The sequence below is a fragment of the Macrotis lagotis genome, chromosome 2, assembly GCF_037893015.1.
Source record: "Macrotis lagotis isolate mMagLag1 chromosome 2, bilby.v1.9.chrom.fasta, whole genome shotgun sequence".
NCBI classification, from domain to species: Eukaryota; Metazoa; Chordata; class Mammalia; order Peramelemorphia; family Peramelidae; genus Macrotis; species Macrotis lagotis.
In genome coordinates this window covers 213,364,140-213,380,663 of record NC_133659.1, presented here as the reverse complement: position 1 = coordinate 213,380,663, position 16,524 = coordinate 213,364,140, and the positions used below count along the sequence as shown (strand labels likewise).

The following is a 16,524-nucleotide window of genomic DNA, read 5'->3' as shown; positions in this document are numbered from 1 at the left end:
AAAAGAGTAGATTGTCACTGGACTCTGTAAAAGATACAGAATTATAGGCTCTCCTTCTGTCTGTACTTTTCATTCTATTTATTCCTCTTGAGTCACACCATTGCTGCTATTCTGCTGGCTTCTGAACTTGCTTCTTTCCCTATACATTGCCCAGGGACTTCCTAATTGGGAATGACACTCTTCTCTTCTAACTCTGTCCTTGATCTGCAATTGAAAACTGGATAGTGGTCTATAAAGCTGTTAATTCAACCTGTACCCCTCACAGAGCCCTGGGGTGGTCTGGGATGTGTCACACAGACCTGAAACTTTCTCTTGCCCTGGAGTGCTACAGTCTCCCCATGAGTGCTGGGATGCTCTGTTGCAGTGTGTTGCTGGTTCAACTTTGCCTCCAGTGTTCACTTACCTCCTTGTCTGTCTCCCTATTCTGACATGGGTTGGACTAAAACTGTTTTTGTTTCTCCATCAGGATTTAATCTGGTGCATTTTCTAGATTTGTTAGGAGTAATTTGTAGAAAGAAGCTCACTGTATTTCTTTCCTTAACTCTGCCATCTTTACTTGACATCACACTTTCCAATGGGTTTGCTCTTCTGTTGTATGAGGTTGAGAATAGCAACAGATGTTGTTTTCTTCTTCTTTAGCCACTGTCTATGACCTGAAAAATGTCAGCTTTCTATGCTACTTGTCACTCAGAAGGTAGAAGTCAAGTGACTCATTTAGGTATAAGGAAAAACAAGCAAAAGGTAATGCAAATGTGGTGTATGACTCAGATCCAGAAAGATGTATGGGAGAGAATTTTGAGTTAGAAGTAAGGAGAGAGACCATTTAATCTAAACTCCTCATTTTATAGACAAAGGAGGTGATAAAGAGCTTTTTATACTTAATAGAGTGCTGGATTTGGAGTCAGAAAGACCCACTAGGTTCACAGATTCTCTGATTCTTATTAGCTGTATTTTGTTGTTCAGTTGTGTCTGGCTCCCTAGGACCCTATTTTGGGTTTTCTTGGTAAAGATGCTGGAGTGATTTGCCATTTTCTTCTCCAACTAATTTTTACAGATGAGGAAACCGAGACAAACAGGGTAAAATGGCTTGTTCAGAGTCATATAGCTGATAGTTATCTGAGGCCACATTTGAACTCAGGTCTTCCTGATTCCAGGCCGGGCATTCTAATTACTTTGCCATCTAGTTGTCCTTACTTCTATGATGCTCTGTAAATTATGTAGTCTCTTGGAACCTCAGTTTCTTCCTCTTTAATGGGGATAACAATACCTAAAGTAGCTATCTCACAGAATTGTCATGGTGATGACAAGAAACAATGTTTATTAAATGTTTTGCCAGTTTAAAAAATCTATTTAATTTTCAGTTATTATTATGATTTGTATTGATTACCCAAGGACACATTCAGATTTCCCCAGAAACGTAAAGGATCATAGAGGTACCTCTAGCTGTCTAGTGCAACCTATTAATTTTGTAAAGAATGGAACTGAGGCATAGATAAGTAAGGTAAAATGCACAAAGTCACTTAGATAGAAAGGAGGAGAGCTAGGATTTGAGCCTACTTTTTTTTCTGACACAGAATCCAATGTTCTATAAAACACCACAAATCCAGGGTTTTTTGGTTTTGTTTTTTATTTTTAACTTTTCTGTTCTACCCACCTGTAGCAGCTGAAAAAGGAGGACAAAGTTAATAATTGAATTAGACTAACATTTAGTAAGAGCCTACTGTATATGCAATACTGTGTATGGGGGAGGTCTTAAGCCTACACTCATAGGGAATTTCAGTGGTTTGGTGATGGAGAGGAATAGGAAATATATTAATTAAAATACAAAAGAACATAATGAGCTGTGTCTCACATCAGATGAAGTGGGAAAGAAAGAGTGTTCATCAGCTGTGGGTTAGAGGAGAGGGAGTATCAGGGAAGGTTTCTGGAGGAGGTGATAATTGGTTTGGGCTTTGAAAGATGAGAAATTCAATAGGTGGAATAGATGAAAGGTGGTGAAGCTGCTAATAACCCATGGAGTTAGCAAGGCCAAAGCAATTTTCATATAAATGCTATCCTATATTCCCTTTACTTACTTTTGCCCCCCATGATTCTTATTTTCTTGTCTTAATTTTTTTTTTCTGGTTTCTTCTTCCTAGGCAAGAAGAGGAACCCTGGGCTGAAGATTCCAAAAGAAGCATTTGAACAATCTCAGACCAGTTCAGCGTATGTTTTCAAAATCTTGTTGCTTACTTGCCAAAAACTCTTAGAGACCATTGGAGAATTCATGCATTTTGGAGTTACCTGTTGACATAGGAAGGGCTGCCCTTAGAAGATCTGTTCTCAAAAAGTTGTTGGGAGATTGGTTGGGTACTTTATTATTTCAAATCCACGTGATTCAATTAGTGGTGACACTTTCTTTGCCAATGTAGATTGAGAGATAATGTGAGTATATAGTGTTCAAGGGCTTCTGTGACCAAAATATTCGTTATTGGGTGGGGAGGTGGTCCAAACTGGTGATGACTCTGTCTAAACTTGATTAGACTGGTCGTTGGATAACAGACTTTAGAGTGAATCACCATGCCACTGGGTTCTCTCAGAGCTTGTTATTGCCTCAGTTTACCTTGATACCATGATGAGGCACTGGAGGAGTAATTTCCTAGAGGCAGTTAGGTGATGTAGCTGGACCTGGAGTCAGGAAGACCTGAGTTCATATCCAATCTCAGATGCTTTGTAGTGGTTGGATCCTTAGAAATTCACTTACTTAATCAAAGCCTGCCTTAGTTTTTTCAACAATAAATTTGCATGATAATAGTACCTATTTCCCAGGATTGTGGTGAGGATAAAAATGCAAACCTAAAAGCATAATAAAAGTTATAGAGTTCGCTGGTTAAAGTTCTGAACCCTGATTGAATGTCATTAGATGTAACCAGCAGGTATGGTAGGGGCTTTTCTCCATCATATCTGTACTCCTAGTTTTCTGTATGCCTTCTTGGAATTATATTGTCGTACCCCCCCCCCCCCCCCCCAGGGTGGAGAAGGTTATTGTGAACTTTTAAGTCAATAAGAGGTTATTCATCTTTCCTTTATATCTCCAGTCATGGACATCCCTTTATAGTCCCCTCTCTACGTGTCCTAGAATACCAGTACATCTAGGTAGAATTCAGTCTGTAATAAGGTAAAGAACATTTGATTGGAAGTTAGTGGGTCTGGGCTTTAGACCTGGCTTTGTTACTGATTAGCTGGGTGGTCTTTGGGTCACAATTTACTCACCAATAAAATAATAGAGTTGCTTAAATGTACAACATTAGGGGAATGTTTAAATAAATTGTGTTATAATAACGCAGTAAAATGCTATAATGCAATTAAGACTGAAAAAATGAAGAATACACAGATATCTAGAAAGACATTTATGCAAGAATTTAAGGTGAAAAAGCTGGAAGAATGTCTAGCACATTATCTGTAAACATGAGGAAAAGCAAATGAGAATGGACAAACAATTTTGATGGGTAGTTAAGAGTGATTTATATAGCATTGAAGGAATTTATTATTGAAATCAATTACTTTAAAGGTCAGTAATAACTGAGCAAGTTTTGTGGTTTGTATTGATAATTAATGTTAAAATTTTAATGTAACTATAAAAATGATAGGGTTGAACTTGAAGAGCACCAGGGTTTCTGGCAAGTCTAGAAGTCCCCCCCCCCCCCCCTTTTGGAGTTTAGGGATGGTAGGGAGATTCATTGCAGTTTTTTTTTATCAATCATTTTATTTGGTTTTAAAGTTCTTGAAGTTTAAATTGAGATCCTTAAGATCCTTATTCTAATCCTCTACCATTTTGAACTTTTATTTTCCCTCTCATTCCACCATGTGTATTCTGGCCAGTTTTCCAAGATAGCAGGTTTATTCTCATAGGGCTTTTCTAATTGATGTTTTGAAGTCACACACAGAAACAAATAAACAGGCACTTGCTCCTATCCCTCTTAATTTTGTTCTCTGCTTACTCTGTATTTGTAATATACCTTAGAGTCTTGAATGTCAATCAGGTTTTGTTTTTTTTTTTTTTGTCTTTTTGTTTTTAGGTTTTTTTGCAAGGCATTGAGGTTAAGTGGCTTGCCCAAGGCCACACAGCTAGATAATTAAGTGTCTGAGGCTGGATTTTGAACTCCTGACTCCAGGGCCAGTGGTCTATCCACTGTACCACCTAGCCGTCCCATGTCAATCAGTTTTTGCTGACTTGGATTTCCAAATCATCCCCTAATATGGTGTAAATGTAGCATTCTTTTCAATGATAGATAGGAAAACTTTGACAAAAGGAGAAAGAAATTGATTAGTGACTAAGGAAACTCTAGGTGTTCTGATTTCTGTGTCTTAGAATAAGGAACTGATTTTTGCCCATAAGAATGAAAATGTTTAATTCAATAAGCAGGAATTTATTAATTACTTAACTATGTTCAAGATATTGTGGTAGGGACTTAGGAAATACAAAGTTCAAATGTTCCTGCTTCAAGAAACTTTCATTCTGTTGGGAATAGAGTGAGAAAGATACTACATGTACACAGATAAGTATCATATGAGAGAATGACCTGGGAAAGAGAATAGAGGACTCTTCCGAATTTTAAGTTTTATCCACTGGAGGCAATTTATCTTTTATCTTTTGAGGACAATTTGAGTCAAATCAACAAGCATATATAAAGTGCCTACTATGTTTATCAAAGATTGTGCTAAATGCTAGGGGAAACAAAGGCAAATATATTACCTCTTCTTAAGGCTTTCATAATTTAATGGGAAATTTAACATGTAAATAGCCATGTAAAAAAGAAATATATACAGGATAAATTTTTGTTAAGGTTTTTTTTGGCAAGGCAAATGGGGTTAAGTGGCTTACCCAAGGCCACACAGCTAGGTAATTATTAAGTGTCTGAGGTCGGATTTGAACTCAGTTACTCCTGAATCCAGGGCCAGTTCTCTATCTACAGTGCCACCTAGCCGCCCCCTACAGGATAACTTAGAGATATTCTTAGAGGAAAGACTTTAAAGAGGAACTGAGGAAGACTCTTAGTAAGATGTGGGATGTGAAGCTAGAGGAGGCAGGAGGCTGATTTATGAAAGAAGAGATTTGTATCTTTGTTAGATATAACCTTACCCCAAGAAGATCCATGTTTTGAACAGAAGATAAAGAACATCCTTCCCCATTTCTTATAGTATCAAAATATCCAGGGTACACCATTATGATAAATTCTCAGGAAGGCACTGTTGCATTTTGTTTTGTTTCTTTTGGGGGCTTTCATTTCCTGCTTTTGGTTTGCTTTATGGCTACAAAGAGATGAAAAAAAATAAGCTTATTAATATCATTAGAAGTACAGAGAGTAGGTATGGCTAGGTGGCGCAGTGGATAAAGCACCGGCCCTGGAGTCAGGAGTACTTGGGCTCAAATCTGGTCTCAGACACTTAATAATTACCTAGCTGTGTGACCTTGGGCAATCCATTTAACCCCATTTGCCTTACAAAAACCTAAAAAAAAAGTACAGAGATTTAAGTTAGGAGTCAGTTAACCAAATTTTCTGTTCCTAATAGTGTAACTTTACAGAAGTTTCCTTATATAAGTTCAACAAGTATTTATTAAACATTTAACTTTATAAAATGGCACTCTATTAGGTATTGAGGGAGATGGAGAGATGAATAAAATAGGCCAAAGCCTTAAACTTTCAATGTAGTAGATGGAGATTTTTTGAGGGAGAGAAGAAAGCAGACTTTGGGCCTGAGTTCCTAATGTTACAACTCTCTTCATCAATGCAAACCAATAATTTATCTTTAATTTGTAGTCTTATGAACTTATTTGAATCAATGAGATGTTACTTGTTTTATCTACATATCAGTATATGTCAGATGTAGGATGTGTACCCATGTCTCCCCAACTCTAAGACTAGACTAAAAGACACAAATAGCTATAAAACTACAATTTCTTTGTGCCCCAATTTCTCTATTTTATAAAATATCAGAGATAAAGGTTTTATGATGTTAATGTAGTCATATAGACACATTGGATTTTGAAGCTGTATGAAAGGTTAAAAGATATTCTAGTTTAACCTTATTTTTTGCATGAAATTGAAGGCTAGAGAAACCAAGCAACTAACCAAGATCATACAGTTCTTTATTTCCCAGTAAATGCACTATTTTCCCAGGACCATGTTGCTGCTATTTGAAAATAATTTGAACTTTTAGAAAGGGAAAATCATTATAATTCTTTTTTGTCAATTATATGATTCAAGAATATCTTTTTTCTTAAATATCATTATAGTTAATGTGAATGGCAAAATAAACTTTCAAGCTGAAGAATAGACTATTGAGTTTTAGAAATGTAAGCTGCACAGGAAAATCTTCTAAAAAAAATTTCCCTAAATTTCAAATTATATGTAAATGTCTTTGCTAATTCTATTACAAACCTATGCATGTGTGCAGGGCAAGCACAAACACATATTTAAGGTTATTATGGGGTAGGGAAGATTAGTTTCATTTCTTTATAAATAGATATCTTACTCTTGGTTTTTGAGGTTAAAAGAAAGATAGTCATTCTATCATTCAGTTTTTACTTCCTTCTATTTTCAGATCCCTATTTTTTAATAATATTTAATAAAGTTTTAAAAACCTTCCATTTTTCCCTTTAAAAATAGTCTTTAGGAATAGGAACTAATCAGAATGGGGTTAGGAAAATCTGTCATCTTTGAGTGGGATATTGCAGAGTACTCTCTGAGAATGTATATAGTCTCTCTGTCTTGGAAGGAACCTCAGATTGTGCGTGCATGTGAGCATATCAACTTTTGATTTAGAATTCCCTTTCAGAAGGACAAGAAAAATATACTTCTAGAGTCCATTCCAATCTGGAGGCTTATCATTCTGGTTTAGGTTATATCATTGTCTTGCTTGTTGTTACCTCTTCTACATTGTTTTTTCTTCTATCAACAATGTCTTTTTTATTAGCATTGTTTTCTTTATGGGCATAGGACCTGGATCTTTGATTTTATTGATATAGGGAAACCATAAAGGAGGAAATTCACTCTATCAATATAGTTTGACACCATGTCTCACAACTTATAGTCCCAGAATGTTGCCTAGGGTGCTGAGGGGTGAAGTGATGTTGTCCAGGTTCACACAACCAGCATATTTCAGAGGAGGTACGTGATTTTGGGTCTTCTGGCTTTGAGGCTAGTATTCTATTATGTTAGAATACATGCATAATGATATAATTACGTATATTTTGTTTAAATCTGGTGGGGAAAATCTTCCCATTGATGCAGACTTGCAAATAGTTTGTAACTTAGAGAATTATTAAGTTATTTGAGACACAGAGAATAGCTTCCTTATGGACACATAAAATGTGACCAGTGTGTATATGAATCAGAGGCAGCTTGATTACAGATTTTTCTGACTCCAAAGATATGCTCTTTATCCACTGTACTATGATATTATACCTCTTCTCTTATACTTACTTTTTATAAATAGATGCAAGGTCTCCTATGAGGTATATGGTACAGTACTAAACACCTTAGGGCTAAGAAAAGTTTTTAATTAGTGGAAAGGGGGCTTGAAACAGGGGGATGGGGGTTGTGGGTGGTTCATATTTTCCTTCAGTGGTGAAAAATCCAGAAACTAGCAATGAGTTTTCAGCCTAGGGGAACTTGTTGCATGATAGGTACTTAATAAATAGAATCCTGAAATTGGACTCAGAAGACTTGGGTTCAAATTCTGATTGTGCTGCTAACTGCCTGTGTAACCATGTCAAGTCTCTTAACATTTCTAAGGGTCATTTTTCTTATCTGTAAATTGATGGAGTTGGACCAGATGGTCTCCATTTCCAATCTTATAAAACTAAATGCCTTTTGATTTCACTTGAGGCAGCCAGTTGCACCACTAAAAAAAAACACCAGTCTGGAAACCAGGAAACTATCATTCTAATCCAACTTTTGCCATATTCTATTTGTATGATCTTAAGAAAGCAACTTAAACTCTTGGGCCTTAGTTTCCTCGTCTTTAACATGTGAGACTTAAACTAAATGAAACCCAAATTTCTTGGTCCAATTTTTTTATAACCATTTATAAAGGGAGGAAAAGTTAAATGATTAAGCATATTGATGTATTTGGTAAGAGAATTAGAAACTATATTTCAGTTTCAGTTATTAACCATGGCAAGCATACATCCTATTCTTTAGAGAATATGAAGACAAATGTATGAAGAATCTGGAAGCCATTATTTTAAATAATCAAAGAATTTCAGAATTGGAAAGGATGACTTTAGTGGCTCTGTACTCCAACTAATACACGAAAAAAGAATTTGCCCAATACAACATTAGTGGCTTATCAACCTTTTCTTGAAGATTTCTAATTATTTGCTATTTCTGGAGGTAGCCCAATCTACTTTTTGCATAGCTGTAATTCTTAGGAATCTTTTTCTTTACATTAAGCTTATATATGCCTCTGCCATTTTCATCTATCATTTTTGGTTTTTCTCTCTAGGGTCAGAATAAATCTGTTTTCTTTTGAACAAGGGTACCTTTCAATATTTGAAAATAAATATCACATGTCTCCTGAATCTTTTCTTCTTCAGGCTAAACATCCCCACATCCTTCAACTTTCCTCTTATGACATGGACTTGAAATTCTTACTATTCTGTTTGTCCTCTTTTGTGTTAATAATATCATATTTCTCCATTTTTGGGGAATGATGTATATTGTAAATACTTTTAACATTTTATGTTCTTTTTTTTAATAGACCTCCTCGGGATTTAGATTCCAAGGCTTGTATCTCAATTGGAGATAAGGTGAGAGAAAATGATAAAGTCCAGGCAATACTTGGAGTTAGGCTTTTCCACATGTATACTTTTCCACTGAGAATTTCAATTCCACAAACATTTATTAGGCACCAACTACATACAAGACACTATGCTAAGTTCTAAGAATATAGATGGTAACAAAACAATACATACCCCTTGAGAAAATTACCTTCTATTGGGGGATACAATATCTATACAAGTTAGTTCAAAGTCTATATAAAATAAGGAAAAAAGTGCTAATAAAGTGGAAGCGTGGGAGAAGGGATGAAGAGTCCTCGTATGGAAGGTGGTACCTGAACATATTTTGAAGAGAGCTAGGGTCTACAAGACAGAGGTGGGAAGTGAGTACATTTCAGATGTGGGGTATCCCTTACATAAAAGTATAGAAGTGGGAGACTTTTGGAGTATGGAGAATAGCCAATAGGGCTGTCTGACTGGAATTATTTTTAATTTAAAACTGTAAGACATTGGAGTGGCAGCTAGGTGGCACAGTTGATAGGGTTCCAGGCCTGGATGGAAGAGTTGAAATCTGACCTCAGACATTTACTAACTTTGTGACCCTGAGTAAGTCACTTAATCGTGTTTGCCTCAGTTTCTTTATCTGTGAAATGAGCTGGAGAAGGAAATGGCAAACCATTGTAGTATGTTTGCCAAGAAAACTCCAGATGGATTCATGAGGAGTTGGATACAACTGAAAAAAACTGAACAACCAAAATTAAGACACTAGAGGTTGTGGCTCCTTTGAGGCTTGTGTGGGGACAGAAGTAGTGTCTGTAGAAATGTTTATACCATGCATGGTGGGGCAGAACATAGCAATTGCAGCAATTGCAGTCCTGTTAGAAAACTATAGTTCTGTGTCTGAAGGGGAAAAAAAAAAGCAAATTTCCTTGATCAGGAGTAGCTTGAGGTATGAAAACAAACTTTAGTTGGCAATATGTGATAAATTTTAAGATTAGTCAAGACATGTGACTGAATTCTCCCATTCTCCTTCTTTCCTTCCTCTCTCTGGAATTAAGTAAAATTAAATCACTTGAAGTCTTTCCTAAAGTATGGTGGGTACTATGACAGGCCCCAAAAGGTCTTTTAGTACAATCTTAACTGGGAATTTCTTGCTTGAGACTCTCTCAGTCCTTGTTCTACCATCCTAGAAAACTTTCTGCCTGGAAGTCTTTTCTTCAGTGCTTGTAGAAATTGGGCAGAGGGGAATGTTCTTTCCCCAGTCTATTCATTATAAATGAATTTTTTCTCTCTAGAATTTTGAAGTGAAGGCTGATGACCTGGAGCCTATCGCAGAACTGGGACGAGGTGCATATGGAGTGGTAGAGAAAATGCGGCATATGCCTAGTGGGCAAATCATGGCAGTGAAGGTAGAGTGATATTTTCTAGATGTTTTATGTGTGTATGTATGTTTATTTTCCATTTAACTTAAGAGCCATCCATTTTAGAGGAATAATCCTGCTTTGAGAGTGTTTAAAGCAAAGAATTTTTGACTGCTTAGGAGGATTGGAAAATAATGGACTTCATCAATTATTGACTTTAAAAAGCAAACAACAGTCATGTAGCAGCAGTAACTCTAATGAGGTAGTTAGTATAATGCAGTGGATAGAGCACTAGACTCATGAAGCTCAATGACCTTGGCTGAACTATATCACACATCTAAAATTCAACTTCCTCATCTGTAAAATGAGAATAATAATGGCATTTACCTCACAATTGTTATGGGAATCAAATTTTCATTTATAAAAAACCTTCATTTGAAATGTGTATAAAGCGCTTTATAAACCTTAATTGTATAATAATTATTATTATTATAATAAAATTTAATTCTAAGAAGAAGAAAAGACATGATGTGGAGGAAGGAGAGTGTAATTTATGGAAATTTTATGCTAATAGCTATCAAACTTTTGTTTTTTAATATAGTTTTAAAAACTGATAAATTTATTGACAAGAAATCAAGAAAATTTGGGAACAGAGCATCTAATACATAACTCAGAGATGCCAAAAAAGTTTCTATAGTCAAACAGTATATTTAACTTTACTCAAGTTGTGAAAAATGACTGAGGGCTCTGTCATAGCAAGGACTTCAGTGTGATATAGTTTTGACTAAATATTCAAGAGAATATGAGGTTTTAGTGATATTGCATTAATTTACCTTTTGCTACAAACTAGATGTTCTTTTAAGGTTCTCTGAAAAACTTGGATGCTGATTCTGTTTGCTGTCATTTCTTAACTGTTGTTAGACCATATGATTCCTTACTTCACTTTTGACTCCTAGTATACATTTGTTTTCTTACCTGTACTCTATGAAAGGTGAATAGTCTGTGTTTTGTCCTTAGCTCTCAGGAAATCAATAGTTTTTGATGTCTATAAAAACTTGAGCACTGGCAGAAATCCTCTACCATACTCATTGCATATTTAGGGGTTTTCTTTTTAAGGGATAAATTAAAAAGAAAAATATGACCTGTTGGCTTCCTCGAACCTTAATTTGATTTGTCTAATTTTCTCCTTGTAATTGACTTTACAAAGCAATAAACCATTAAGAAATTCTTAAGGTGTTTGAGGTACAACTCAAAAGTTTTTCCAGTTTTTGGAAGACTTTTCATCTTGAGATGAATTTCATCTTTAGATGAATTTCATTTTAGATGAAAATAGTAATTACTAATTCCTCAAAAAATGTCATCAGCTAGTTTTTCTATTGTAGCAAATGAATGACATGGCATATCTCACTATGTTATCATTCACTTGGAGTGAGAAACTCTTTGCATTGCCTTGTTTTTTTGAAGGCCCATCTAGAAGTTGACTTATTTTAGAATGGGAAAATTCAAGTTCCATCCCCAATCTTCAGGAAAAATAACCTTGAATTTTCCCCACCCATTTTCATTTAGCGAATCAGAGCAACTGTGAATAGCCAGGAACAGAAGAGGCTACTGATGGACCTGGATATCTCCATGAGGACAGTGGATTGCCCTTTCACAGTCACTTTTTATGGTGCACTCTTCCGGGAGGTAGGTAGTTCTCTGTTGGGAGTTTTCAAAGAATGGGGTTTATGGGGGGCAGATAGCTAATTTGTCAGAAATTTGTGTATATGTATGTATATATGTATGTATGTATAAAACATTCACAGCCTTATCATTCTCTTTAGTAAAAATATATTTTGAGTGATTTAAAGGATTGTGTGATCATTATGTAGCCAAGCCCAAAAGTTAGCTTACCCTTTTCACTTATGATAGACCCTTTTTCTCCTTTTTGGTTTGGCCGACCCTTTCCAGCTATATTGCTGATCTGTGGAGTATGATTTAACCAGATTGCCCAAATGAAACTTAAGATTTCCTTGTGCTGTGATCATTTTACTGACTACATGAGTATTCTGTTTGAAATTTAGAGGCTTAATTTTCCTTTTTTTTTCTTTTCTACCACTTCCCCCCCCCTGAAAGATATTAATGTCATTTGGGTTATAGTATATAATTTCATTCTTTATGTCAGTTATTTTGATTGAGAGGGCACTTCTGATCCTCAGATGCAGAGGCCAGCTCTGGAGGGAATATCTCAGATTTGAACTCCAAAAATGACATTAGAATGAAAAGTTTAAATTGAAACTGAATGTTGTAAAATGACAGAAAATAAGCTTGAATCAAAAGAAGTTATATGAAAAGATACTACTCCACTCATTTGCAGTGATTGGGGCTAGAGAAGGAATGCATGGTTTTGAAATACTGTATTGGTCAGTTTTATTAATTTTTTCCCTTTAAAATATAAAAAATAGTTATAAGGAATAATTCTTTGAAAGACTATATATAGAAAATGAATTTCAACGTTTAGGTGGTTGAGGAACACTTACACCTGGGGAAGCTATAGGGGAAAATCTAAGCTATATAAAACCAAAATATAATCAATAAAAAGTCTATTTGAAGGTTTAGGCAACTGATTCAGGTGGATGAGCTCTTACATTTCACTTTAAATAATTAAGATCTAGTCTACATTACACTGAAGGTGATCTATAAATTCGGTGGCTTCTAACTTTGCTTCATGTTGGTTTAGGTCTTAGGGATAATCTTACTTTGTTCCAAGTCTCTAATATGCCAAGAAGTGGAACTTAAAATTGAATGTAATGAACTTAGTTCAACAAGCATGAATTAAATAACACTCTGCTAGGAATTAGAGATAGATAGATAGATAGATAGATAGATAGATAGACAGACAGACAGATATATCCTTGTTCTTCAATAAATATTTTCCTAACATAGGGAGGACTCAGCATTTTATTCAATAGGAACGAAATGTTTTAAGAATATTAAAGGAGGTAGAGAGCACCATCAACTGGAAGGATCAGGTAAAAACATGTATACCGCTCATCCCTGGATAGATGTGAAAATGTGAGTTATTTCTGATTCTCTTTCTCTCTCTCTCTCTCTCTCTCTCTCTCTCTCTCTCTCTCTCTCTCTCCCTCTCTCCCTCTCTCCCTCTCTTTCAGGGTGATGTATGGATCTGTATGGAACTCATGGATACCTCGCTAGACAAGTTCTACAAACAAGTCATTGATAAGGGCCTAACAATCCCAGAGGACATCTTAGGGAAAATTGCAGTTTCTGTGAGTAGAATGTTTATGTATTGGAAGCCCACTGAAAGGAAGGAGTGAAAACGTAGCTCAGTTTTGGCTCTTTTTTCTCTTTTGAGTGAAGATGGTGCAGAAAATATAATTATACCACTGTTTTTGTTGTCTTGCTCATAATAAAGTACCCTTAGAAGTATATTTATTTGGCAAGACCACATATTTGGTATTGTAACATTGACTTTCTTTTCCCCTTTTAACCTGTCCTCCATTTCTCTGGCAATAGAGGCATAGAGGGTTTAAAAGAGACGAGTAAGGAGAATAACAGCAGAACTGGAAAGAAGATCAAAGTTCTGTAGAGTAAAATCTAAACAACAGAAAGAGGAGAAATGTAGAAGTATGTTTAATTCAGTTGAACAGATATTTCAGTGACTTCTAGGGTACTGGTCTAGCCCCTGAGGATAACAAGATAAGTACAAAAGAATCTCTGCCTTCAAGAAACTCTCATTCTATTGGTAAAGAGTGGAGAAGAGGGGAACAACATGTACATCAATTAATAAATAGAGAATATAAACAAAATATATACCAAGTAATCAGGTGGGGTGCTTAGCAACAATGGGAGAATCAGGAAATTCTATCGAATCATGAAAAGCCAAGAAACAATTATTAAATGCCTACCATTTTCCAGGCATTGTGCTTAGTGCTGGAGATATAAAGAAAGACATAAATATTTCCTGCTTTCAAAGGAATTACATTTTAATGGGGGAGACCACATGCAAATAATCAATAAACAATATACATATAAAATAATTTGGAGATAATATCAGAGGGAAGGTGCTAAGATTATGGAGAACTGATGAGAGAGAAAAAGTTGATGAGTGAGATTCCTTTACAGTTTTATTTATATTGGATTTGAACTTCTAAAGGTTTTGGATCACATGTAACCTTACCTATACTGCAATTCTACTATGCCTGGAGTGTTATTCTCCACTTGGGCAACTCCTCCTAGGAATCTCATGTCAGGAAGAAGGAATATATAGGCAGGTTCTAAATTCTTTCAGATGCCATTTCTTTCCAATAATTGTGTAATGAATTTCTGTTGTTTCCTCCTTTACAGATTGTGAAAGCCCTAGAACATTTACACAGTAAACTTTCTGTCATTCATCGAGGTAAGTGTGTGTCCTTTTTGCTGTACACCCTGTGCTAGATTATTAGCCAGTCCACATGAGTTGTCCATGCTGAGGGAGGATTAAGCAAGATGAAAGAATGGAGGAGTTTCCCTTTGGGATTGGTGAGCAGCCTATATATAAAACAACTGTTCTTTGTCTTGGGCAAAAATAGATCAATAAGGGATGAACCTAAACTTCAGTAGGAAGGATTTAGGTTAGGAATAAACTGATGCAGAGAATGAAGAGCAATAATTCCATCATGTGGTGGGAATTTCTTCTTTGGAAGTCTTTAAAGACAGGGTAGAAATTCATCAGTGTACATGTAATTCTTCCAAGAGTAAAGAGTTAGAACCTGACTTTGGGAGTAGCATAAAGTCTGGGGAATCCTGGTTTCTTCATTCAGTAAGTATGGGTGAATTAAACTCATCTGGTAAGAACACTAGATTAGGTGCTCTGCATGTTAATTGCAAAAATAGTTTTTATATTCAAGAAATTTCTACACTATTTAGGGATCTGAGGCAAAAATCCAAGAAACAACTAGAATTTTAAATTGAGTTACATAAAATAGAAGTGCTATAAAAATTAGAGAAAAGGATTGACTAAGATGGTATGAATCAGGAAAGGCCTTTTGAAAGAGATGAATTTTAAAGAGAATCTTCAAGAAAATCAATATGGAAAGACAGAGAGAAGCAATTAAAACAGCAGGCAGGAAGTACAAGTCAAGATACAGAGGATAGACTGAATAAGATAGAGCAATAGCTTGATTGGAGCAAATTTTAATTGTTAAAATATTAAATTATGGTCTCTTTTTGTCCAAATGTGAATTCCAAGAAAGGTCAGGAAATGGTATAATGGAAAGAGCACTGATCATAGAATCAAAGAACCTGGGCAATTCACACATACTGGAGTGCAATTTCTTCATATGTAGAATATGAACTCTGAATCTCTTCCAATATGAAGATCACTGATCATAAAATGGGGAAAAATCTGAGACTGATATATTTGTTAGCATGTGACTAACTCTTTCATTTTTTATTCATAATTTTCAAGTATTTTGATAGATATTTAATATTTTCACTAGCAACCTACAAAATTCTGATAATTCTAATCCTATATAAGTATTTTAAGTATTTACTCATTTAGATTCTTTCAAGTTGGGCCCCAGAGATATGTGTGACTTTAGATAACTTTCTTGTTTCTCTAGGTCCTAATTTCTTCTTCTGTGAAACTGGAGGTCTCACACTAAATGATCCCTTATATCTCTACTTATAGTGAATTTGTAAATTCTGCAAGTGTCTATTAAATACTTATTATAAAGACTCTAAAGACAATAAAGACTCCATTTTGCTTATTATCTTATCAGGGATAGGAAGATAGGAGATAAAATGCAAAATTGCACAAAGGAATTCAGTTAAGGTACAGGTCAGTAAAGTGTATAATATTTCAAAGAAGGAAGCAGTGCTATACCATTTGGGGTCAGTGAACTCACTAGGGATAAGAATGTGAGGATAGGAATAGAGCAAACTTTTTGTACATGTTATTTTTTTTTGTTACTATTGTAATTGATATAAACTAGGACTAGCAGGGGTGGCACATGGTATATTTTTTCTTTCAGATGTCAAGCCATCTAATGTGTTGATCAATACACTGGGCCAAGTGAAGATGTGTGATTTTGGTATTAGTGGTTACCTTGTGGATTCTGTGGCCAAAACTATGGATGCAGGATGCAAACCCTATATGGCTGTAAGTCTCATAGTTGGAAAATGGAGTCTTAAAGAAGACAGGCTACAAAATTCTTCTAAAAAGTGGGAAATGATTTCATCATTGAGGAAGAATTGACTTTTGTCACCCTTACTGCTGCTTCCTGAGGCTCAGTGATTCACTGACTAGTATATTCTTCTGTGACTTTTATTTATTTATTTACTTTTATTTTATTCATTTATTTTATTTTATAATATTTTTATTTATCTACAATTTTTGCTTTTTTAAGACTAGTCGCT

At 35.3% G+C, this 16,524-nt stretch overlaps 1 protein-coding gene across 1 annotated transcript in view; it reads left to right on the top strand.

Moving 5' to 3' along the window:
- Window positions 1–16,524, top strand: part of MAP2K6 (mitogen-activated protein kinase kinase 6) — a 160,399-nt gene that overhangs the window by 83,270 nt on the left and 60,605 nt on the right. Inside the window, exons 2-8 of the mRNA XM_074224695.1 lie at window positions 2,139–2,205; window positions 8,746–8,794; window positions 10,060–10,173; window positions 11,692–11,811; window positions 13,278–13,394; window positions 14,473–14,524; window positions 16,140–16,267. Coding sequence (XP_074080796.1) covers window positions 2,139–2,205; window positions 8,746–8,794; window positions 10,060–10,173; window positions 11,692–11,811; window positions 13,278–13,394; window positions 14,473–14,524; window positions 16,140–16,267 — 647 coding nt within the window. The remainder of the gene's footprint in view (window positions 1–2,138; window positions 2,206–8,745; window positions 8,795–10,059; window positions 10,174–11,691; window positions 11,812–13,277; window positions 13,395–14,472; window positions 14,525–16,139; window positions 16,268–16,524) is intronic.